General features: G+C 37.0%; 1 protein-coding gene across 2 annotated transcripts in view; it reads left to right on the top strand.

Annotated features, from left to right (window-relative positions):
• The window catches only part of LOC101718729 (uncharacterized), a 169,369-nt gene extending 144,868 nt beyond the window's left edge, over positions 1-24,501 (top strand). Inside the window, exons 4-7 of one of the 2 annotated variants that reach the window (XM_087204838.1) lie at positions 18,538-18,664; positions 18,858-18,921; positions 20,617-21,619; positions 21,869-24,501. In XM_087204838.1, the coding sequence (XP_087060964.1) occupies positions 18,577-18,664; positions 18,858-18,921; positions 20,617-21,619; positions 21,869-23,434 (2,721 nt within the window). In that variant the 5' untranslated portion in view covers positions 18,538-18,576 and the 3' untranslated portion in view covers positions 23,435-24,501. Of the gene's footprint in view, positions 1-18,121; positions 18,665-18,857; positions 18,922-20,616 lie in introns of those variants that run through there. The other variant, XM_087204837.1, reaches the window with a different exon arrangement.
• The last annotated feature ends 763 nt before the right edge of the window (positions 24,502-25,264 follow it).

Below are 25,264 nucleotides of genomic sequence, written 5' to 3'. Positions count from 1 at the left end.
GGTAGTGAGAAATGGGGATGGGAAAAGCTTCTATGATATAGATAACAGAAAAAAGTTAAAGGGAAACAAATGAAAAGAGAGGAAAGAAACTAATTGAGAATGAATAAAAGGCAAGAGAAAGAAGTCAGGCAGAGAGACATGGATGAAAGTAAAAGTAAAAGATGAGCAAGAATTCCCTTGCCCTCTTTAAACTATATGGGAGGAAAAAGGCAGGAGGAAGAGAAGCTCACATACACAAACATGGCTACAGAAGAAGCAAGGGTAAAATAATGGAATAAAAGTGTGGGAAACATAGAGGAGAAAAATAGCAGGGAGGAAATAAAATAAAAACTTAAAAATAATAAAATAAAAATAATACAATCGAATAAAAAATAATACAAGAACATGTTCTATTTTGGACATGTGGCTCTTCTCATCAGGTGAGGGTTAAGGAGCAGAGCTCAGGTCAGGGCATGTTCCTGTTCATGCTGGTAGCCCAAGGTGGCGTATGCCCCCAGAATAATGCAGATTGTAGAGTTCAGCTTATAGTGAGAACACAGTGCCAGTGTGAGTGAGCTTCCCATCCTGTGTAACTCAGACTCAGCCTGGCCTCTGACTGGAGGACACAAGTCTGTGTCTACCAGCCCCTGACTCTCAGTGGGATTCCCACAGTCTGCTTTCCAACTGCCTTCTGTCTCTTGTGACTCTTTCCCTCATTTACTCTGGGAACTTGGCAGTGTGAAGCAGCCAGGGCGCTCTTCTGGGACCCAGGTTCAGTCACCCCAGCTCTTCTGTACAATGGCATCCCTGCCTGCTCCTGCTCCACAACTATGGTTTCATGCACTTGTACCAAGGTCACTTAGCAACTGTTGGCTGTGGAAGGGGGAGCAGTGTCTCATGTTGTCCCTGCTGGCTCCAACTGCACATGACTCCCGCTCTCCCTGAGCAGAAAAGTTGCTAGTTTCACTTTGGCTTCCAGTTGGTGGCTAGCCAGCCACCACATGTGGCATTGCGTGGTCTCTCCATGGTGTGACCTATTTCTTCTGTATCATTTAATCCTGTCTTCTTCTCCTCTGTCAGTTCCTTCATGCTTCCTGTCTACCCTTCACTCACTTTGATTCCTCTTGAAGGTATTCTTTTCCAGACTGTCCTGGAGAAGATGAGTTGCTGGCACTTACTGCTCTCAATGTTGCCTACCTCCTCACAATCATGTCTTCAATAGTAACCCCATTTTTAGAAACAAAACATAGGAAGAGCCCATTGAGTGTAGTGAGAAGATAGTGGCAGCTCTTAAATGCTGGAGGAAATCTGCTTCAATTCTGTGATTCCATCAGTATAAACAACTCAACATCCTGCAAGGAACTCTGGGCTGAGAAGAGTTTTGGTTGGAGTCTATCATATGGGCCCTTCCAACTGGTAGTATATTTTTCTCTCTTGTTTCTCTTAGCTCAGAAGCCAGGAAATGAAGCAGCAGTGCATCAGTAAAGATGCACTGGGTTTCTGTGAGCTGGGCAATCAGGCACACTGGCCAGAGAAAGGAACATTGCTCTGTCAGGCACTCAAGTCAAAAGCTCCCAGTGTATTGCTGACAGCCATGACAGCTGGCTCAGATTCACTTTCTCTGTAAGTTCTACTGACTACATGCTGCATTGGAAAGGTACTGGGAGACTCAACCTGGAAACAGTGAATGTGCAGCCAAGACAGGAGTGAGATTTGTGGTGTAAGATCTGCTGGAAGTGGACTGAGTCAGCTTTGGGCCTCCTGTGTGAGCTGAAGAGTCTCCTTTCGGCACAGCAACTGCTCCTGATGTGCCCTTGGACTCTCAGATCGGGGCTGAGACAGCCCCTAAGACCTATGCATCCTGCTTTGTCCTCTGCAGTGTCCAGAGCTCCATCTCCGGCGGCTCTGCCTGGAGCTGCACTTCTCAGTGTGCAGTGACCATGGCAGGCTGGGTGCAAGACTCCTGACGTGGAGAAGGTTAGTGTGTGGATGGCACTGTGCTGTGAAAAATGCCCTGACTTTGAGCCCATCAGCAGACCTAGGGTTATAATTTGTATCTAAAATGTATTGCAAATGCCCCATGTATTTAGAAGTTGATTGGATTTTGTAGGCCTTATCCTTATCAGTGTATTGGTCCATGTGTGATTTCAGTAGTTACATGTGTTCTTAGGGGGCATGGCATGGTTGGAGGTAGGTCTATGGTGGTTTGAGTTGGAAAAATACATTCTCATCTCTGGCAGCTCCCATCATTTTCTGCTTCCTTGTGGAAGAGTTGAGAACCTTTTCTTTGCCATCTTGCTTTTTCTTGAAGTCAGTGGATCATGGATGGAAACTCTGAACCAAACAGCTCCTTCTTTAAGGTGTGGATGTTGGGTATTTTGTCTGAGAAATGTGGAAGTGGCTAAGCTCTTGGTGATGCTAAGATTGGTAAATATTTAGGAGACAGGGTCTCACTATATGTCTGCTCAAATCTAGGCCTCATTGTGATGATGTGAATTGCTGCATTTCCAAAAACTATGCCACATGACTAAAATCATTATAGGAAACTTAAGAAGGCCATGAAAATCTGAAGAAAGGTTTAATGTTGCTGGAAATGAGTCTCAGTAGGAGAGCTGCAATTTTTGCTTAATGTCCTGTGCTACATCCACAGCAATGCATTCAGTCAAACAAATTATGTAATTAAGTATCTATATTGATAAAGTACATAATTAAGTATTTATATCCATCTGCATAGAATATCAGAAGGGATGCTGTCTAAGAAAGAAATGAGTATGACCCTGCAAAGGACAATTTTCAGAAAGCACTGTCTTTTAAACCCACACTAATAATCTCTTTTAAGTAAGACATTTCCATGTACATATATGGTTTTGGATACTAGTAAAGAGATATTTGCAATTTCTTAAATAACTGCTCTTGTCCATGGATAGTTGTTGACATTGCTTTATAAAATGAAATGCTGAATGAGGTAAGAGTTTGTATTAAAGTGGCACTGCAGTAGGGGTAAAGACCCAAATGCCAGTCTGCAAGCACACCAATAGTTAGGCTAAGAAAGATTGTCTGTCCTGGGAAGAGCACAGGGGAGTGGATGCAATGTGGGAAAGTAGGGAATGATGGAAAGTGGCAAATTCAACCAGAGATTTTCATTTGAGGTCAGAATGTTCTTAGTGTGACATTAAAAGTGGGGTTGTACACTGGCTTAGGTTGAATGTGGGCTAAAATAATCATAGGCTTCAAGGAAAGAGAAAAATTTAGAAAATGTTAGACTAATAAGTCTTCTCTCTCTACTGATGAGTTCACCTCATTTTGTGTTAGGGAAAATTGGAAAACAGAAAATTGTATCTGTCCTTGTGGGTGAACATTTGGTTGGATAGCATTATCTAAATGTCATCAGAAGAGCACTAAGGATTGAACACAGGACACTCACTGTGATCTATAGTTAAACTTTTCTATTCTTTCTAGTTTTGAAAGTGGATCTTGTTGTAGATACTGGGGTTGAAATCTGTAAACCTCCTGCATTACCCTCCAAGATTGAAGTGATCCCGGGTTTGGATCACCAAGCCTAGATAGTTTGAGGGTTTTATTATCACTTCTATTCATCAAGATCACAGTGCTTGGTTAAATGAAGCATCATCAGTAGTTTCCATATCTAGAAAGTTAGCTGGGGGTGGTGACACATGCCTGTAATCTTGGAAATCAGGAGGCTGAAGCAGGAAGATTGCCATGACTTGGACTATAAAGTGAGACACTGTCTTAAAAATAAATAAAACCATATCCAGAATGTTGCAATTTTTGTCAATTGAGAAAGTATGAAGAACAGTCTAGAATACATCCTTGTATTCTTCTGCTGTACATATGTATTTGTAAATTTGAGATTAGTTCTGTGTTTAAATGGAAATTGCCTCAAGGATATTTTTTCAAACTAATGACCATTTTCCCATATTCTGGAACATAAAACCTAAAACTATTATAAAATCCTGATTAGTAGAAATATCTGTCTGTTTTATGAGCACTTTGAGGCAGTATCTTCATTTTTATATAGAGAGTGACTCATTGTGCTACCCTTTGATAACTTCAGGATGATGACTCATGATGAAATAGTGCATGTTTTGGATTGAATTCTGCACTTGAGGCATTATAGTAGGACTGAGTTCTGAATTTGCTGTAAACCTAGGTGGTGTTAGTATTAAACTTTGTGCCTACTGTTTTCTGAGAGAGAATTTCTTGGTGTTCAGTAAGCAGCACACATCTAAGTTCAGAAGGGAAAGTGAACCTTCAAGTCACAGTGTAGGTGTTGATCTGACTTCAAAATTCAGCCCGTAGGCAGGAGAACAATTTTTCCTTGAGAGACTGGTTCAGAAAGGTGTTGGAAAGATGAGTTTTTAAATTCCTGGCTTCAAGAGGGTAATGTTTAGTCTCCATGTGTTTGTAGTTTTTGTCATTTATTTTCAATTTCATTGCATTATGATCTGATAGTATCCACAGGATAATTTCAATTCCTTTGCATTCATTTAAGCATGTTCTATTAGCTAATATGTGGTCTATTTTGGAGAAAGTTGCATGTGCTGCTGAGAAGAATGTGTAATCTGTTGTTTTGTCTACTTGATCTGTTTGTGACACTGGGTGTTGAGGTTCCCACTACAGCTGTATTAGTACTAATCTGATTTTTCATATCCATTAGTATTTGTTTTATATAGCTGGGTGTGCTGGTATTTTATATATGTGATTGTTATCTCTTCCTTTTGATTTGTTCTTTTAACAAGTATGTAGTTAACCTTCTTTGTCTCTTCTGATCAGTCTTGGCTTGAAATCCACTTTATCTGCAAATAGGATAGCTATTCCTGCTATTTCCCCCTTTGTTCCTGTTGCATAGAGCGAATTTCTTTTTGAGTTAAATGTGTTTCTTGTATGCAATGTATTCTTGGATATTATTTCATGATCCATTCTGCCAATCTGTCTCTTTTGCTTGGTGAACTGAGACCATTCACATTGGTGGTTATAACTCCTAGGTATCAACTTATCCTTGTCATTTTATTTTCCTGTTGTTGGTTACTTTATTTCCCTTCTATTTAGTTGCTTCTATTAGGATTGTTTGAATTTTTGTCTTCATTTTCTTTTTCTAGAAAATAGAACTATTTGGAGTGCTGATTTGGTGGTCCTGAATTGCTTCAGGTGTTCGTTGGCATGGTACTATCTTATTTCTCTATCAGTTTTGAAAGAAAATTTTGTGGGGAAACAGTCTGTGTTAGAGGTTGTTTCTTTTGGGGCTTAAAATACTTCAAGTTCTCCTTGACTTTAGGGTTTATGTTGAGAAGTCTGCTCTGATTCTTAGGGTTTTCTTTTTGGTACTGGGAATCAAACTTGGGTCCTTGCAATTGTGCAGCAGGTGGAAAAACCACTGAGCTAAATTCCCAGCCCCTTGTGGAGTTTTCTTTCTAAGTGATTTCTTTTCTCTAGCATCTTTTAATATTCTGTTCTTGTGTTGAATTTCTGCAATCTTGACCATTATTTGCTATAGTGTAGTTTTTTATTTTCTGATCATGACTATTTGGAATTCTGTATACCTCATGTATCTGCATGTCAAATTCTTTTTCTATGCATGGAACGTTTTCTACTATTTCTACTGTGAAGAGGTTTTATAAATGCCCTTTGTGCTATCTTCAGATTTTTTATTCATTACCATTAATCTTATATTAGTGTTCTTTGCATCCACTAGTAGCTGTTGGATTGATGTTTTATGATCCCTTGCTATTTTTAAGAAATCTTTCATTTGATGATCACCAACCCTGTCTTCTAATTCTGATATTCTATCTTCATATTGGGTGATTCTGCTGCATATACTTTCAGTAGAATTTTTAGTCTTCTGGATTTCTGTTTGATTCTGTTTTATGGAGTCTAGTTCTTTTCCTTGATGGGCATTCATGGTTTCAGTGTCTTTCCTAAGCTCCTCTATTTGTTTATCTGTGTCTACTGTACATTCAGTAGCCATTTCCTTCATTATGGTCATCATCTCTTTAATTATCTCTGTAATTATTTCTGCTTTCAATTTGTCAAGAGACTTATTCATCTGCTTTGTTACTTCTGCTGGTACTATTTCAAAAAATTCAGCAGGTTGACTTTCAATTTCTTTCATCTCAGTGCCCCCGGGATTTGCTTTGTGGCAGTTGGAGGTTTTGTGGTGCAGCTTGCTTCCATGTTTTTTCATTTTCTTTGTTTGTTTATTTGTTTTCAGCATTCAGGCCTGTAAATTGTTTATGTTAGGTAGCTTTATAACTAGTATCAAGACCTCTTTAGGTAATGACTACTTTTCAGAGACGTCTTCTAGGTATAGCTGGCTTTGGACCCTTGAGTCTATCCCAGGATCCCAAATATTCTGTTCATTAGGGATGAGAGATTGCAGCCTCTTTGGCCTAGCATCCAGTTCTTTGGTGCTGGACTGTGATATTGTTTATGACTTTGAGACAAGCTAGGTGTTGGCATACAAAGATCAATTAGCATATAAAGATCCATTGATCATAATAACTATGTCACCTTTGCTAAATTAATCAGTAATGACAATAGCATCAAACACAAACTGGAAAATGACAGGCTGCAATTACTAATACTTGGCCACTTTTAACCATAGGTACAAGATTTATAGTTATATAACAACATCCAAGGCAAAGCAGAAAATTATGCACAGTAAATATCTACTTGATAGAGCAATATCACCTCTTTTCACTATAAAGCAGTATTTAGCTGAAGCAAGATATACTGTAGTTGAGTACTTACAGATTCACAAGGGTAAATGGTATGCATATGGAAGCCTGAACAAAGAAGAGAAAAGAAATATATTATAAATTATAACACAATGGAAGATGTGAAGAATGTGGTAGGGTTGACATAAAAGATCCTGTTAAGGAGGAAAAGGAAATTAATTGTATTAAATAACAGTATCAGGGAAGACCAACTATGAAAAGTATAAATATTAGGGAGTGATTTAGCTCAGTGGTTCTGGCACCTGCCTTACAAGTGCAAGGTCCCGAGTTTGATCTCTGGTACCAAAAAAAATTAATAACAATGATAGGGAGTGGAAATTAAACTAGAGGAAAAAAAACACTGAGAGAAAAAGTTGAAGTAGAAAGTGAAAGAAGGGAGAGAAGAAAATAGAAGAAGGGGAAAGGCCTATTCAAACAAATAAAGTAATATTTGAAAAGTGGGAGGAGAAAAGTAATGGGAGGTAGAACTGCAACTTGAAAGAGAAGAAAAAAATTAAAACGTAACAACAGAGGAGCAAAAACAGTGGGCTAAATGAATGGAGAAGAAAAAGAAGAATGAGGAGAAGGAGAGAGACAGAGAGGTTCCTCTGTATTTCCAGAAGAATGTTCTTCCAGGCCAATAGTCTTTAATCTTACAAGTCGCATTCCTCTTTGCCCCTCTTTATAGTCTGTGAATTTTTAATGGAGTTTTCTCAGTTCAAGAGAACCTCTCTCTATAATCCTGTTAGTGACAACTGTTCAAGCTGAGGTATCAGAGCAAGGGATGTGAGGCCTTGGTTCTGAGGCTCTCATCATGGATTCCTGCTCTTTGGAGACCAACAATGTTAACCTGATACACATTCTGGTGTGAGTGGGAGTCTCTCATTACTAGGTGGAGGCTCATGTCAACTCAGGACTCCATGAGGAGACTCAGATCTGCCCAAGGCTAATGTGGGGAGGTTCCTGCAGGCCCAGTGAGGTTGCAGGGGCCTGTGTAGTGTCACATCTCGAGCACCAGGCAAAAGAGGCAAAATCTTAACCCTTGCTGTTTAACCAGGCAGGGGCCTGTCCTATTGTGTTAGGCAGAGGCTGTGCATAATGCAGGGTGGAATCTCTGATGCACCCAGAGTGGAGGCAGTGGCCCTGATGCTGAATGGACACTGTCATAGTCAGGTGTATCAGGCAGAGATTCACAGGTTTCCTGGGGACTCCAGAAAGATGGCTATCATCAAGGAATCACCAATAACAAGTGCTGGTGAGGCAGTGGGGGGAAAGGAACCCTTCTCCACTGTTGGTGGGAGTGTACATTGGTGCAACCAATATGGAAATCAGTTTGGAGATTCCTCAAAAACCTAAAACTAGAGATTCCATTTGACTTAGGTATTCCTCTTCTAGGTATCTTCCCAAAGAGTTAAAGGCATCACAGCACAGTGATATATGGAATATGTGCACAATCATGTTTAGAGCAGCATAATTTATAATAGCTAAATCTGGGAAACAGCCCATATGCCCATCAACAGCTGAATGAACAAAGAAAATGTGATAGTTATATACAATGGATTACTATTCACCCTTAAGAATACATTTGAGACACTTTTTAGCTAAACAGATGCATCTCGGGACCATAATTTTAAGTGAAATACCAGACACACAAGTTTAAATATTGCATTGTTTCTCATGTGAGAAACCCAAAATGTGAATAAGGACCAAAACGGAGGACAGATATTGGGAAGTAGAAAAGCTTGTTCAAATGGGAAGGAGGACAAGAAAGGTAGGAAGAGGAAGAAAAGAATAGGAAAAGGGATTTTCAAAAGAAAATGGAAGAAAAAAATGGAAACAAAAACTTTTGTAAACGTAGAGGGGAAGAGGGTTGAAGAGAGTGGAAGGGAATAGGAAAAAACGAATTAAAATGTATTATGATCAGGTACAAATTCCTCATGAAGAATGTGAACATTATGTGTGGCAAACATGTACCTATACAAAAGAATAAACATACTGCAGTAGAACTAGTCACAATTTATTTGCAATAAAAATTTGGACATTCCTTCTTATTTTAGAAAAAACATATATTTATTTTGGAAAAAAATAAAAGCTCTGGCCTCTCATGTTACCCTTGATCACCACCTGGGAGTGAGTCACTTTGCCACCTGGGCATAAGGAAAGTCATTGGTAATCACAGGCAAGTGTTGACTTTCTAAGTGTGAGATCCCTTGCAAACTGGTGAAGCAAGTTTATTCCCTGCCCTGCTTTCCTCAAAGAAAGATCTTTGTATAAAAGAAAGTTACCTCAAGGATTTTTTTTCATGACCCAAAGATTGTGATTTTCTTGGAAGCTGAGCAGTGAGAATGGTTATGTGTAAAGAAGCAAATAATTTAAAAGTAAAATACTTGGTTTACATTTAACATAAATATCCAAAGATATGTATGTTAAAGATCCAAAGAATAATGGTACAGGTTCACAAATGAACGTTTGACAATTCCAGTCCATTTCCCTGAGGTGGCCATAGAATGGACTTCTGTGGGCCCGCCTTATAGCTTTACTGTCTCAACACTAGCAGAATTGTACTTGGTTTAAATATTTTGTACTGTTGGATAAATTCATGATTGAGTTTAATAGCATTATTATGATGATGGTGATGATGATGATGATGAAAAGATTACTTGTGGTTTCTTTGCCTCAATCTATTTCCCACGGAATTTTAGGAAATGTATTTCAGCCACTTCACTCACTTATTCCACTGCCTCTGGATCTGGATTGTTTCTAGTTAGTTTTTTCTTTTATTTATTTAAAAATATTGTTGACATTTTTTCTGCAAATGATATGAAAATCTTGGAAAGAACGAATAAAATCGCTTGTGCAGATTATGTAACAATTCAGAATATGTAGAAAATGTAATATATGAATTTTTCCATCTGATGTTTTACAGATATGTGCTTTGTTGTGTGAGTTTGAAACACTTGGAATTATCTAATTTATTCATATTTATCCATCTAAGGATAAAATCATTTCTTTATGATATTATTTGTGTTGATTGCATCTAGAATTGAGCTATTTTCATATGTGTTTCTTTAACATATGTGAAGTTGTTTCTCTAGATATCATTCTGTGCAACATATGTTTACTATTGAGTTGTTTGTACTGTATACAATATATGTTGATACATAATTAATTGACAGACTTTTGTGTTGTTTTCTGCTAGTGATGTATAGCATTCTACACTGTCTTATTACTTCCAGCAGACTGGTGTACTCTGTAGGTATTAGATGTGGTATTATGCAATATCCAGTGAGTCCACATGAGGAATGATATTTCTCATTTATACTCTTCAATGGCATTTCTTTTTTATTAGTAGTACATGTTGGCAGTACATGCAGTTTACAGTCATCTTAGGGAATGTGTACATGTTCATAATACAGCTTGTTTCTATTTTTAATCCCCTTTCCTCCTGCTTTCCTCTCTCCTCTAAATCCCCTTTCTTCATGTTCATTCTTGTTGATATTATTAACCTTATCTCTGGTTTATGACATACAATGGTTACATTTATTGAGGTTATTAGGCTCCTGTACTTGGCTTAACTTTTTTTTTTTTGGTACTCGGGATCAAACTCTGGACCTTGCGTTTGCGAGGCAGGTGGCAGCACCACTGAGCTAAATCCCCAGCCTGGCTTAACTTTATTTTACTTGCTCCTCTCCCTTCCCTAATCCTCGGTCCTCTGCCCTTTTCCATTAGCCCAAGATCTATGTCCTTGTTTCCTTCCATCTGTCCATTATTATGTTCTTTGTATAGTAAGTTCCCAACTTACAAACAAGTGCTGTTCCCGGAAAGTGTTCATAAGTCAAATTCATTCGTAAGTTTGACAAAGCAAGTCTTACACACCTTTGACACAAATGTATAATGTGTATTGCTTTGCCCTTCCTACCAGTCCCTTCCACATCACCACTACTTTTCCTCTTGCTTCTGCACATCCTGGAAGCACTGTACTGCTGTACACTATCACATTGTATAGTAATCACAGGGCAGCACAACTGTAACAATGCCTAGCAGACACATGAGGTACTTCTGTGTTTTGCTCAAATCTATAAATGTTAATAATGTGAGGTCTGTTCACACCTGTGAAAGTTTACAACTCAAATGTTTGTAAGTCGTGGACTTATTGTACTTTCCCTTACTCAAATGGGAAACACTACACAGTGTTTAAGCTTGTATGTCTGATTTATTTCTCTCAACATTATATTTCCCAGGTGCATCCATTTTCCTACAATTGTCTCAAATTTCTCCTTTTTTACAATTGAGTAGTATTTCATTATGCCACATATTCTTTATCAATTGTCTATTGATGGACATACAGGTTGCTTCCAGGATTTAGCTATTATGAACTGTGCTGCTATAAACATTGGAATGCTTGTGTCTCCATTGTATGATGTCTTAAACTCTGTGGGAAAGATACCCAGAAGGGGGATGGCTGAGTCATATGGAATTTCAAAGTTTAGATCTTTAAGGAATTTCTATACTGATTTTTATACTATTTGTAACAGTTTGTAGAGTCTACCAAAAATGTAAGAGTGTTCCTTTTTTACCACAGCCATACCAACATTTGTTTTGTGATTTCTTGATGATTGCCATTCTTTCTGGTCTAAGATGGAACCTAGTATTGTTTTAATATGCATTTCACTAATGACTAGGTGTGTTGAACATTTTTTCATGTTTGTTGGGCATTTGGATTTCTTCCTCTGAGAAATGTCACTTTCAGTTGTGCATTTCCTGATTGGTTATTTTTTAAGGTGGTCTGATTTTTTTGAATTCTTTATATATTGTAAATATTAGTCCTCTTTCGGAGGAATGGCTCGCAAACATTTTTTCCCGTGTTACATTTGTCTCTTTTCCATACTTAATAATTCCTGTGCTGTGCTTAAAGTTTTTAATTTGATGTAATACCTTTTATTGATTCTTGCTATTATTTCTTGTTCAATTTTAGTTCTGTTAAAAAGCTTTTCCTACATCTGTGTCTCCCAGGGTTTTATTTATTTTATCTTCCCATTGGTTTTATGTTTTGGCTTTAATGTGTAGATCTTTGATCCATTTTGATTTTGAATTGCTACATAGTGAGTGATACAACTTCAGTTTCAATCTTTTGCAAACAGATAACCAGTTTCCTAGCAGCACTTGTTGAATAGGCTGTCTCTTCCAACATATGCTTTTGGTCCCTTTGTCAAAGATCAAGTAGTTGACCATGTCTGGGGTTGTTTCTTTTTTCCCCATTCTGTTTCACTGATCCATGTGACTTTTTGTTACAGGATTATACTACTTTTATCACTACTGCTTTGTAGTGTAGCTTAAAGTTAGGTATATTGATGCCTCCTGCTTTGCTCTTATTGCTCATGATCCATTTTGCTATTCTTTTTTGGTACTGGGGATCGAACACAGGTCCTTGTGCTTGCACAGCAGCAGGCAGTGAAACCACTGAGCTAAATCCCCAGCCCTCCTTTTGCTATTCTGAATTTCTTCTAGATCTGTATGAATTTCAAGATTATTTTCTCTTGATCCGTAAAGTACTGTATGTTCTTGATGTTTTGGCTGGTACTGGTTGATTCTGTATAACATTTTGCAAGAGTATGGCCATTTTTTAATTTTGGAATTTTTGAGACACAATCTTGCTACACAGCCCAGTCTGGCCTTGAACTCAGTATTTACAACAGACTGGGTTGAAACACACAGAGCTCCACCTGACTTAGCCTCCTGAGTGCTGAGATTATGAGCATGTGCCACCATGCTTCACAGGTATATGATCATTTTCACAGTATTGGTTCTGCCTATGCAGAAGGAGGGCACATGTTTCTATTTTCTGATGTCCTTTTAAATCTCTTTTGACAAAGTACCGTAGTTTTCTTTGAGGAGATTTTTCACTTCCTTGGCTAGGAAAATTTCTACAGTAGGTATTTTATTTTTCTTGATGCTCTTGTGACTGGTTTTGTTTTCATAGTATCCTTTTCATCAAGTTCATAATGGAGTAGAAAAATGCTAATAATTTTTGAGTTGCTTTTGTGTCCTGCTATATTGCTGAAATTGATTATTCTAAGAATATTTTTGGTGGAGATCTTTGGTTCTTTTATGTAGAGAGAGTATCAAGTCATCAGCAAATAATGGTAGTTTGAGATCTTCATTTCTTATATACTGCATCCCTTTTATTTCTTTCTGTTGCCTGATTGCTGTGGCTAATGTTTCAAGTACTATGTTGAATATAAGTGGTGCCAGTGGGCATCCTTGAATTGTTTCCAATTTTAGAGGGAATGCTTTTAATTTTCTCCCATTTAATATGATGTAGGCTATTGGCTTGTCCTAAATAGCTTTTATCAAATTCAGGCATGGTTCTCCTATACCTATTTCTTCAGGGTTTTATCATAAAAGGACATTTGGATTTTGTTGAATGCCTTTTTTTGCATCTATTGATAAGATCATGTCATTTGTGAGCTTGCTGCTTTTCATGTGTTGTATTACATGTATTGGTGTGTGTATATTGAACCATCCTTGCATCTCTGGTAAGCAACTTATTTGGTTATGATGTATAATCTTTTTGATGACATGTTGAATTCTATTCACTAATAGCTTTTTTAGTTTTGCCTGTATGTTTATTAGAGAGATTGGCCTACAGTTTTCTTTTTCAGTTGGGACTTTATCAGATTTTGGAGTCAGAGTGATACTGGCTGGCTTCCACAAGTGAATGTGTGAGTATTCAATCCCTTTCCATTTCTTTGCAGAGCTTGAGGAGTACAGGAGATACAACATCCTTGTGGGTTTGTAGAATTCACCAGTGAACCCACTGGGTGCTGAGCTTCATATAGTTGGTGTGTTCCTTCTTACTGTCCCTTGTTTTATTGTTGTAATTTGGTTGTTATTCAGTTGCTCAGCATTTTTTGTGTCTTATTTGGTTAGCTTTGGTAATTTGTATGAATTGAGGAATCTGTCCATTTCTTTAAAATTTGTCAGTATATTGAAATATTTTTCAGAGTAGTTTCTTCTTGATTTCAATAGAATCTGTTGTGATTTCTCTTTTCCCACTTCTATTTGCATTGATGTGAGTCTTTTCTCTTGGTAAGTCTGGCTAAGAGGGCCGGGGATTTAGCTCAGTGGTTCCAGTGCCTGCCACACAAGTGCAAGTTTCTGAGCTCGATCCCCTGTACCAAAGAAAAAAAAAAAGGTCTGGCTAAGGCCTTATTTATTTTGTTTATTCTAAGAACTAGTTCTTTAAGTTGTGATATTTTGTATATTTTTAGTCCTAATTTCATTGATTTCTGCTTTAATCATAATTTCCCTCCCTAATTTTGCTATTGGTCTGGATTGTTGTTTCTCAAGTATCTTAATATTTCTCATAAAGTTATGTATTTGAACTTGGTCTGTTTTCCTAATGTGAGCATGGATTGCAGGGAACTTCTCTCTCAGGACTATATCATAGAGGCCCAAAGTTTACAGTGATTTATACAAGCATTGCCATTAACTTCTAGAAATGTTTATATTGTACCTTGATTTCTTGTATGACCCATTGGTTGTTTAGGAGTGTGTGATTAATTTTCCAAGTTCTACTTTTTTCTGTGATTTCTTCTGTCATTGATTTCTATTTTCCTACACATGGGCTGATTTTGATTCTTTTATTTATTTGAGCAGGCTTTGTGGATTAGTGTGTGATCTAATTTGGAAGAAGTACCATGTGCTGCAGAATACAATGTCTGCTCTGCTTTAGTGGCTTTGTCAATATCTATTAAGTCCATATGTCCAAGGGTGTGGTTCATCTCTGAAATTTCTTTATGATTGTGTATTTATTTGATCTTTTATGTTCAGCATTATGTTTTATGAAGACAAGTGCTCTAGTATTCAATAAATATTTATAAACATTGTTCTTGTTGGATTGTTCACTTAACTAGTATGTAATGACCTTTATCTCTTTTAATCAGCTTTAGCTTGAAGTTCACATTGTTTGAAATTAAAATTGCTACCCCTGCTTGTTTTAGGGCAAGTAATACATGAAATATTATTTTGCATTCTTTTTAGTCTATACATACTGTTTTGCATTGAATGAGTTTTTTGGAATTTTTCTTTTTTGGTACCGGGGATCGAACTCAGGACCTCGTGCTTGTGAGGCAAGTGGCAGAACCACTGAGCTAAATCTCAAGCCCCTATCGAATGAGTTTTTCTTAAATGCAACATACTGCTGGATTCTGCTTTGTTGCAACTGCTAATCTGTGTCTTTTAATTGGAGACCTGAGGCCATTAATATTGAGAAATATTACTGAGATGTTGATTGATTACTATCATTGCATTCTTTCTGTTGGTGACTCTTGTTTTTGTTTTCCTGGTATTTTTGTTGTTGTTTACCAGTTGACCTTGCTTGTTTTCATTTCATCTGGGCTTTTAGCTATATAGACACTGGTCATTTTGGTCCTCTGAGTAGTTCCTTAAATAAACTGGTCACTACATCAGGAATTGTATAGAGTATATACCTTATAATATTCAGAACAGAGAAATGCTCAAAGGAAACTCCAACTTGGTGGCTTTGCTTTTATTTCCATAACTCTTACATGCAGGACTGTAATGTATAACAGAACATAAAGCTACAGTACTGTACTATATAGCACAATCAACAAAAATCACAGTGCTTCATTAAAGAAGGTATACTATAGAAAATACACATTGAGCCTCCACCAACAAGATGTACAGTACTGTACAATAAGAAAAAACTGATCACACATAAGTCTGAGCAGTGGGTTTTAAGTTTTAATTGTGTGTCTCATAAGTCTGAACAGTCATTAAACAGGTAGCTTGTTAAATGTGTAATGTATTAGACATCATATTATCAAATTAGTTCAATGAAAATTATTTGTTTTTCTTAAGAGCACACACTCTCCAATAACCTTTAAAATACGATAGAGCAATGACCAGCAAATCACCACATTAGCTAGGTTCAGGCAGTATTGAACCCATACATGTCAGAAAAAGCAGTAATACAAAGTATTCAGAAAACCCAGGGTATCTTACATGTAGCAATGATATAGAAAGTGCTTACCAATAATCATGATTGCAAAACAGATCCAATCCAGATATGATCTTTAGCAAATCAAAGCACCTAATCCTATATTTCCTCACATGCCCTCTCCATGAATTCTTCAAATTACATTGATCACATGGTTGATATTGCTAGAAGCTGTTTGTTAAAATGCAATTTGGCTCATTAATAATGGAGCTTTTGCAGGTCATTACAAGGAGCCAATGAAACTAAAATATTGCTAACAAGATATCGTAAAACCATGAACTTGATTCTCTCTGTAAATCTCACTGCAAATGCCAAATATCCTTGACAGTGAAACTGGCATTAATAAAGCTACTGCCCTGTCCACCTCTGCAGTAAACATCTCGGAGGACAGAAAGGCATAAAGAAGTAGAGGAGCTTTCTAGCTTGGCACATAACGTAAAAATTAAACACATAAAACCATCAGAGTGCCAAGAATAGCAGTAATACTTAATTTTTCAATTGTTTTCTATGGTTTGGAAGTGTATGTATAACCTTTGAGAAAATGTGTGCACCCATAAGATATGAGACATTTCTACATACCAAAAAGGTTCAAAGGTAAAATCACTTCTAAAAGTTTGTTTATATCTGAAAATTTAACTCTAATGAATCATCTTTATTATCCCCCAAGGAACTATTCGAAGTAAATAATCCTTAGACATGAGCCCAATAAAGAGTGCACTGATAAATGCTTCTGGGCCTCTGTTACAGCTGTTCTGCTTATATTGTATGCGATCAATGGGTCTCATAAAACCATGCTCCAAATCACTGCCTTCTGCATCAAAACAGAGAAACCACATATTTTTGAGGTTGCTTTTTTGGTGTCAATATCCAAAATATATAAAGTAGCTTATTTGTCCCAAGTATTAGACATTATAGAAATAATACATAGTTTGAAGATATTTGTCTTCTCATGAATACTGTGCTTATTTGCAAAATGTGCTTAGTGAATGTGCCTAAAGTACAAAAAAGTATGTGCATTCTTCATTTAATGATGAGTCCTGTTCCTGTGATTAGGTCACTAAACGAATGAGATGCTAAAGGAGGAATTGTATACAGTATGTACTTTACAATATTCAGGACAAAGAAATGGTCAAAGGAAACTCCAACTTGGTGACTTTGCTTTTATTTGCATAACTCTTACATGCAGCACTGCAATATATAACAGAACCTAAAACTAGAGTACTGTACAGTTCAGTCAGCAAAAATTAGAGTACTGTATAAACAAAGTATACTGTACAGAAAAAGACATTGAGGCTGTATCAATATGTGCAGAACTGTACAAAAAAGAAAATGGGTCATAAGTCTGAGAGGAGGAAACAACATGCCTCATTTGTAGTCCAAACAGTCATTAAAACACATAGATCATTAAAGGAGGAATACATGTATGGGCTTCAGTGTTTCTGTCTAGGTTATTCTTGAGTACTTTCTGAAGTGCTGATTTAGTGTTCATTTGTTTCGAGCTGGTATTTTTCTTGAAATGTCCTCATTCCTCCATCTATTTTGAAAGACTGCTGAGTAAGTTAAACTAGGTTGGAAGTTACTCACCTTAGGGTTTAAATACATCATTCTAAGTTCTTTTGACCTTTAAGTTTTGTGTTAAGAAGTCTGTTGTAATTCTAACTAGTTTACCAATTATAGGTGTGGGGTTTTTTTCCTGCTTTAAATTTTTGTTGTTGTGGGTTTTGGATATCTGACAGTAGAATGAGGATATGCCTTGTGAACTTCTTTACTTATCATAGATTTTTGGTGTTCTTTAAGCCTTGCTTCTATTTTTAACTCTTCTCATCTTTGGGGATTTTTCTACTATGATTTCTGTAAGCATTTCTAATTCCATCTATTTTGTCTTCTAGTGTTTCAGTAACTCCATTAGCCTTAAGTTGGTCTTTTAATTGTTGTTTATTAGCTGTTGGGTAGTCTTTTCCTCACTTTTATTGTGGTCTCTTTGAGTATGATTTGTCCTCCATTTACCATTTGTCCTCAATTTCCGATGACTATTCTCCCCAAACTCCCTGGGCTGGCCATATGAGCCAGGGTGCATCCCATCATCTTTCTTGGGCTGGGTACATAGATGAAGCCTGTGGCTAGGGGTATGACATTCAGTTGGTTGGTTCATCCCCACATTTCCCATTCTCTTACACCTCAGAAATTTTTATATCTTTGTGACAGGTAAGCATTTCATGAGCTATAAGATAATATATCTTCCTTAATCTAATTTTATTGTTAGTATTCTCTAATGAATACTGTAATACTTTTCATTAGCATTTTAAATTACCATTCATGAATATTACTTTGTTTACTTACAACTTTATCTATGAAACTAACTTCAAGTTTCACAATGCTGTCTACAATCAGGAAGAAGGGATCTATTCCTTAAATAATAATTTGAAAGTAGATGTATTTTCAATGTTCTGTCAGAGAAAGTCATTAGTTATTCATTTACCCCAGTTCTTTTTACCCCACATTTGATCTAGTAGGCTCTCTCCACGAACCATGCTTTACAGACAGTGTAGAAATAAAACTGGGGCCAACCAGCAGGAGAACCAGTCTTCCCATTCTGCTCTTTCTTTAGCAGTGAATTCCCACCTAGAATCAAAATTCCTCTGTGGCAAGTGCATGTGGATGAAGAATAAGTGTTTGATGACCAAAAAATGAAGTAAACATTTGTGGGACTCAGCCTCATTTCAGCTTTTTATGAGTAGATTTGCGATATTTTGTGTTGTGAGTCTCACTCTTCTTCCTGGGAATATATTTCTGCTGATTTAGGAGGCAGTGACCTTTGAGGATGTGGCTGTGGACTTCACCATGGAGGAGTGGGCTTTGCTGGATCCATCTCAAAAGAAGCTCCACAGAGATGTGATGTGGGAAAACTTTACAAATGTGACTGCTATAGGTAAGGAAGATAGATTTATGCAATCAGGGAGCATTGGTTATTGCCCTTCAGTGCCATTTACTTTACTGGAATATGGAAGTATTTTTGATAAATCTTCCAGGTGTGGTCACATTGTACCATGAATCTAATTGGAAGATAATAATTTTTATGTAATGTAGTAACTCATCATTACATTTCTTTTTCTACACTTTAGGAAGAAACTGGGAAAACCAGCAGCAAATTGAAGATGAGTACCAAAACTTCAGGAAAACTCTAAGGTAATATGCACTAACAAGAATATTCCTCCAAAGCCAGAAATATTAAAACCAAGCAAACTACACAAATGAGACCATGTTCAAAAAAATACAGAAAGCCAGACATGGTGACATATGCCTGTAATCCCAGCACTTAGGCAACTGAGGCAGGAGGATTGGTAGGAGTTTGAGGCCAGCCTGTGCTACATAGTGAGTTTGAGACTGGCCTGAACAATGTAGGGAGACTCAAGAAAACAAACAAAATGAGGCCACGTTCAAATTTCTTTAATCGCACAAAATTTCTCCAGAGATGAATACATGTTTAGTATCTAGAATTTGACAATTGAATATTTGAAATATGTCAATATTTGTAATGTAGGGAGTATTGAACTTATGCCACAAGTGGCATCTAGTGCATACCAATAGACATTATTTTTCATGCTCAAGATTATAAAACTCTTACATGAAAGTGTATGTAGGTATGGATGAAATTTATATATATATAAATTTCTGTTTGAGAGTCAAGTGCAACATATCTAATTACATATACATCTATTTTCAAAAGACTGCTTTTTTTAATCAGACAAATTGTGAAAGTAATGCCATATGTATTTCAATGTGGTATATGCATTCAGTATTTGCAACATTGGTAACATTGAGGACTTATTCAAAATCTAAATCAATGCTCCTGTTTTGATAATATCTGTTTTCAAACAATCCTCAAAAGCATTTAGTCTGTTTATGTTCCAAAATACAGTACTAGAAGGCACTGTCTCATGTTGGTGGGAATGTCATTGTAGTTTAACATCTATGGAAATGTGTATAGGGGTTGCTCAAAAAAAAGTAAAAATAGAACTTCTGTTTTATCCATCTATAATTCTACTGGTTGTATTCCCCCAAAGTTAAAATAATTGTATGAAATGGATACATGCATATCCATGTTTTCAGCAGTAAAACTTACTAAGTGAAACAGTCTAGATGGCCATTCAAAGATGAGTAGAAAGGAACAATGGGATAACTTGGCCAGGATGGAACATGCATGGAAGCTGAGGCACGTTCATGCTTAGCCTGAGCAACTTAGTGATTGATAAGAATCAACCTCATAATAAAAGATAAATAACTCTGAGAATGTAACTCAGTGCTAAAACCTTGGGTTCATTCTTCAGCAGAGAAAATAATATGGTGTGTGTATATAATGGAATGGTATTCAGCCATAAAGGAGAATGAAATGATGTCATTTGCCAAAAAAACACACGGATGGATCTGGAGCCTATATTACATTAAATAAAATAAACACAATATTCAATATCATGTGTTATAGTTTGTATGAGAATTGCAAGATATGAAAAAGTAAAATAAAGGAGAGATGTTAGAGAAAAGAGAGGCAGACATTTTGGAGAGGGTAAAGAGGCTCAGTGGAAGGGGGATGGGTAGGGTGATAGAAGAAAAAGGTGTGAAAAATAATCAGCATATGGTATATATGTACCACTTGTTCAAAATGAAAATCAACAGTATGTAGTATTACAAACATATCAATTCCAAACTCCCAAAAGATACTGTTTTGGTAAAAGCTGTTTCTAAGCCATTGTTCAGAATGTACAGTAAACTCATGATCAAATATGCTTAGGGTGCATCACATCAGATCTCCTCCTGGTAAATATTACTATAAAGACATTTTAAAATGTGACTGGTTGTTTTGTTATTTTTTTTCTTTGACAGAAGTGCAGAGGTAGATAAATTCTGTCAATATAAGTTGGGGTATCAATGTGGAGAGATAGTTTTTATGACTCCTGATACAAATGTGCACATGAACCTGCTTGGTATAAAACCGGGTGAAAGCCTTGCACGCAGAAATCCTCTGATTGGTCATTCATCACCAACTCTGCCGATCATACATAACTCTGGACTCCAATCATATGAGCTCCATGGATTTGAGCAGAAGCTGTCTTTCAGACATGGGAAAACCTCCACTGACTTTCAGTCCTTTCAGAAACATGCAGAGACAAATCCTGAAGAAAAACTTTATGGATATAAGCAATGTGCAAAATCCTACTCTGAGTGCACTGAAGGAAGTAATTCTGAAGAGAAATCCTTTGAATATAATCAAGATGTAAGACCCTTCAGTTCACCCAACTATGATAAAATCCAGGAAAGAAATGACAGTAGGGTGAATACCTGTACATATATAAAATTGGGGGAAAGTTTGAATTCTCACCATGATATTCAGAAACATGAAAGAGCTCACACTGGAGTAGACTTCTATGTATACAAACACAGTTGGAAACTCTTAAATAATAAAACTTCATTTGGTAGTCATGAAAGAACTCACATTATGGGGAAACCCTATGTTTGTAAGCAATGTGGGAAAGCTTTCAGCAAACAGAGTCATTGTCAAATACATGAAAGGACTCACACTGGAGAGAAACACTTTGTATGTAAGCAATGTGGGAAAGCTTTCAACACACGCAGCTCTTACCAAATACATGAAAGGACTCACACTGGAGAAAGACCCTTTGTATGTAAACAATGTGGGAAAGCTTTTAGGAGACATGATAATTGTCACTCACATGAAAGGACTCACACAGGGGAAAAACCCTTTGTATGTAAACAATGTGGGAAAGCTTTCAGGACACAGGGTAATTGTAAAACACATGAAAGGACTCACACTGGAGAGAGACCCTTTGTATGTGAGCAATGTGGGAAAGCTTTCAGGACACTCCAGGTGTATCAAGGACATGAACGAACTCACACTGGGCAGAAACCCTTTCTATGTAAGCAATGTGGGAAAGCTTTCACTAAACTGAGTAATTGTAAAAGACATGAAAAAACTCACACTGGAGAGAAGCCCTATATATGTAACCAGTGTGGGAAAGCTTTCAGGACACAAAGTCATTGTAAAAGACATGAAAAGACTCACACTAGAGAAAGACCGTTTGTATGTAAACAATGTGGGAAAGCTTTTGGGACACAGAGTACTTGTAAAACACATGAAAGGACTCACACTGGAGTGAAACCCTATGAATGTAAGCAATGTGGGAAAGCTTTCAGGACACTCCAGGTGTGTAAAGTACATGAACGAACTCACACAGGGGAGAAACCCTTTGTATGTAAGCAATGTGGGAAAGCTTTCAGCAAACAGAGTAATTGTCAAATACATGAAAGGGTTCACTCTGGAGAGAAACCCTTTGTATGTAAGCAATGTGGGAAAGCTTTTAGGAGACCTAATAGTTGTCATACACATGAAAAGACTCACACAGGGGAAAAACCCTTTGTATGTAAACAATGTGGGAAAGCTTTTGGGACACGGGGTGCTTGTAAAACACATGAAAGGACACACACTGGAGTGAAACCCTATGAATGTAAGCAATGTGGGAAAGCTTTCAGGACACTCCAGGTGTGTAAAGTACATGAACGAACTCACACAGGGGAGAAACCCTTTGTATGTAAGCAATGTGGGAAAGCTTTTGGGACACAGGGTGCTTGTAAAACACATGAAAGGACACACACTGGAGTGAAACCCTATGAATGTAAGCAATGTGGGAAAGCTTTCAGGACACTCCAGGTGTGTAAAGGACATGAACAAACTCACACAGGGGAGAAACCCTTTGTATGTAAGCAATGTGGGAAAGCTTTTGGGACACAGGGTGCTTGTAAAACACATGAAAGGACACACACTGGAATGAAACTCTATGAATGTAAGCAATGTGGGAAAGCTTTCAGGACACTCCAGGTGTGTAAAGGACATGAACGAACTCACACAGGGGAGAAACCCTTTGTATGTAAGCAATGTGGGAAAGCTTTCAGCAAACGGAGTAATTGTCAAATACATGAAATGACACACACTGAGGAGAAACCGTATGTATGCAAGCAATGTGAGAAAGCTTTCAGGAGACAGAGTCATTGTCAAAGACATGAAAGGACCCACACTGGGGAGAAACCCTATGTATGTAAGCAATGTGGAAAAGCTTTCACTACACACAGTTATTGGCAAATACATGAAAGGGCCCACACTGGGGAGAAACCCTATGTGTGCAAGCAATGTGGGAAAACTTTCACTAAACTGAGTAATTGTAAAATACATGAAAGGACTCACACTGGAGAGAAACCCTATGTATGTAACCAGTGTGGGAAAGCTTTCAGGACACAAAGTCATTGTAAAACACATGAAAGGACTCACACTGGGGAGAAACCCTATGTATGTAAGCAATGTGGAAAAGCTTTCACTACACACAGTTATTGGCAAATACATGAAAGGGCCCACACTGGGGAGAAACCCTATGTGTGCAAGCAATGTGGGAAAGCTTTCAGGAGACAGAGTCATTGTAAAACACATGAAAGGATTCACACTGTAGAGAAGCCCTATGCATGTAACCAGTGTGGGAAAGCTTTCAGGACACAAAGTCATTGTAAAACACATGAAAGAACTCACACTGGGGAGAAACCCTATGTATGTAAGCAATGTGGGAAAGCTTTTAGCACACACAGGAATTGTGAAGGGCACGAAAAAAATCACAGTGTAGAAACACTGTGTATGTAAACAATATAGAAAAGGCTTTCAGTTACTCTAGTAGTCATCAAAGACATTTAAAAAGTAAGAGGGGAAATTCACTTTGAATACATGAAGTGACTTGCACTGACATCAAAGGACAGTGCAGAGAAGCCCTTTCTTTGTATGCAATATAAAAGGCTTTCAGTACACAGGTATTAGTATATACCTGAAAGAATGCATAGAACAGGAATCTGAGCACATAAGAACAATGCTGGCAATGTTTTATTTTTCTCTGCATTCAAAGTCATGAAATATTCACATGAAAGGGGAGTCATATATATGCAATAAATATAGAAATCCTTCCATTTTTCCTATTACCCAGAAAATTATGAAAGAACTCCCACTGAAAAGAAAGCCTATGTAAATAATGTATGAAAACTTTTTATTATTTTCATAACATCAGAAAACATGCAGAAACTCAAAATGAGATTTAGTATAAATACCAAAAGTGAAAAAGCTGAGAATCAGAGTGACATAGACACAGAAGCGTGTCAAGAATGAGATACACTGTTTCAAAGCACACTTGTGGAGACAATTTTCCTCCAATATATCTGTGGATTAATGCACAGATGAGGTTGGAAAGTGCATAATATCAGATTCAGAAAATCACCACCTTGCATGTGAGTTTTTAGTACATTGCCTTTAAGGAACATTTTATGTGCAAACCATCACCCTAGTTGTATGGGTAAAGTACAGTTTATTTGTGCAATGAAATTTTTTTGAGTTTTGAAATACTTCTTTTGTGACAAAGTAGATTAACCAAGGCCATTACATGAAGTCTGCCACACACAGGCAAATGAAAGCTTGATTATATTTGTTTTTAGCATATAAAATTTACAACTTTAAAGAAGTAGGGAATTTAGTGATAATTACCACATGTGGGTGGGAAAGTCGAGAGATGTTAATGAGAATGAGAAAGTACAGTGTTTCTTTTGTAAAGTACAAAATGGCATGGGCCCCATAGTGATTATGGTTATGGATGCAGTGCCACGTAGCATTACAATTTGCTAAAAGTTGTTTTTATTGTTTCCTCCATGTATGCTACCAGGAAGAATGTGATATTTTCACAATATAAATAGTAACAAATTTTACTGTATGCTTTCTATGTATGATTTTCTTTTCTTGTTTAATAAAATGAATACAATAAAATTTAGCCAAAATACCATGACTATAGTTTCACAATATGTCCACAGAATCTCTCTTTTCTTCTATTTTTACAAATGTAATTTAGTTAATACTGTGTTTCTAAAGTATTCAGTATTAGTTGGTCCCAAGTTTGTAGGATATAATTAAACAAAGTATTCAGTATTTTAGTGATGTTTACACTTGATTTGTGGGAAATGTGAAATAGTTTTTTGAGCATATAATATGGAAACAGTTGACATTATCATGAGTTCATTTCATCCCATTTTGACAGAAAATTGTTACATATGTGTGCAGAAAACTTTCTGCATTTTTAAACCTTTAAGCTTGTTTGATTTAATTGACTAACATTCTATTTTCAAGGTGTATCCATTTCCCTACAAATGTCTTGAATTTATTCTCCTTTATAGGGAAGTAATATTCCATCATGTATAGATACCGTATTTTCTTCAGTCATCCTTGGGTTACAATGGACCAATGAATATCTTTGTGTGAAAACTACAGGTAAAACAGCAGAAGCAGTCCAGAAAGGCAGCTGGGCTTCTAACATACAGTTAATATTAGTGAAATATTCAGAACAATCCAGAACCTTTATTTACAACAGGTGTGTGGCATTTTCCCAGCCAAACTGTGATTCACAATGGAAGCCTCATATAGATGCACTCTACGAATGTA

The sequence above is a fragment of the Heterocephalus glaber genome, unplaced genomic scaffold (genome assembly GCF_053883595.1).
Source record: "Heterocephalus glaber isolate CG9 unplaced genomic scaffold, H.glaber_assembly_v1.0 deba00000546, whole genome shotgun sequence".
Taxonomy (NCBI): Eukaryota; Metazoa; Chordata; class Mammalia; order Rodentia; family Bathyergidae; genus Heterocephalus; species Heterocephalus glaber.
Note: the sequence above shows the minus strand (reverse complement) of the source record. Positions and strands in the feature narration are given on the sequence as shown.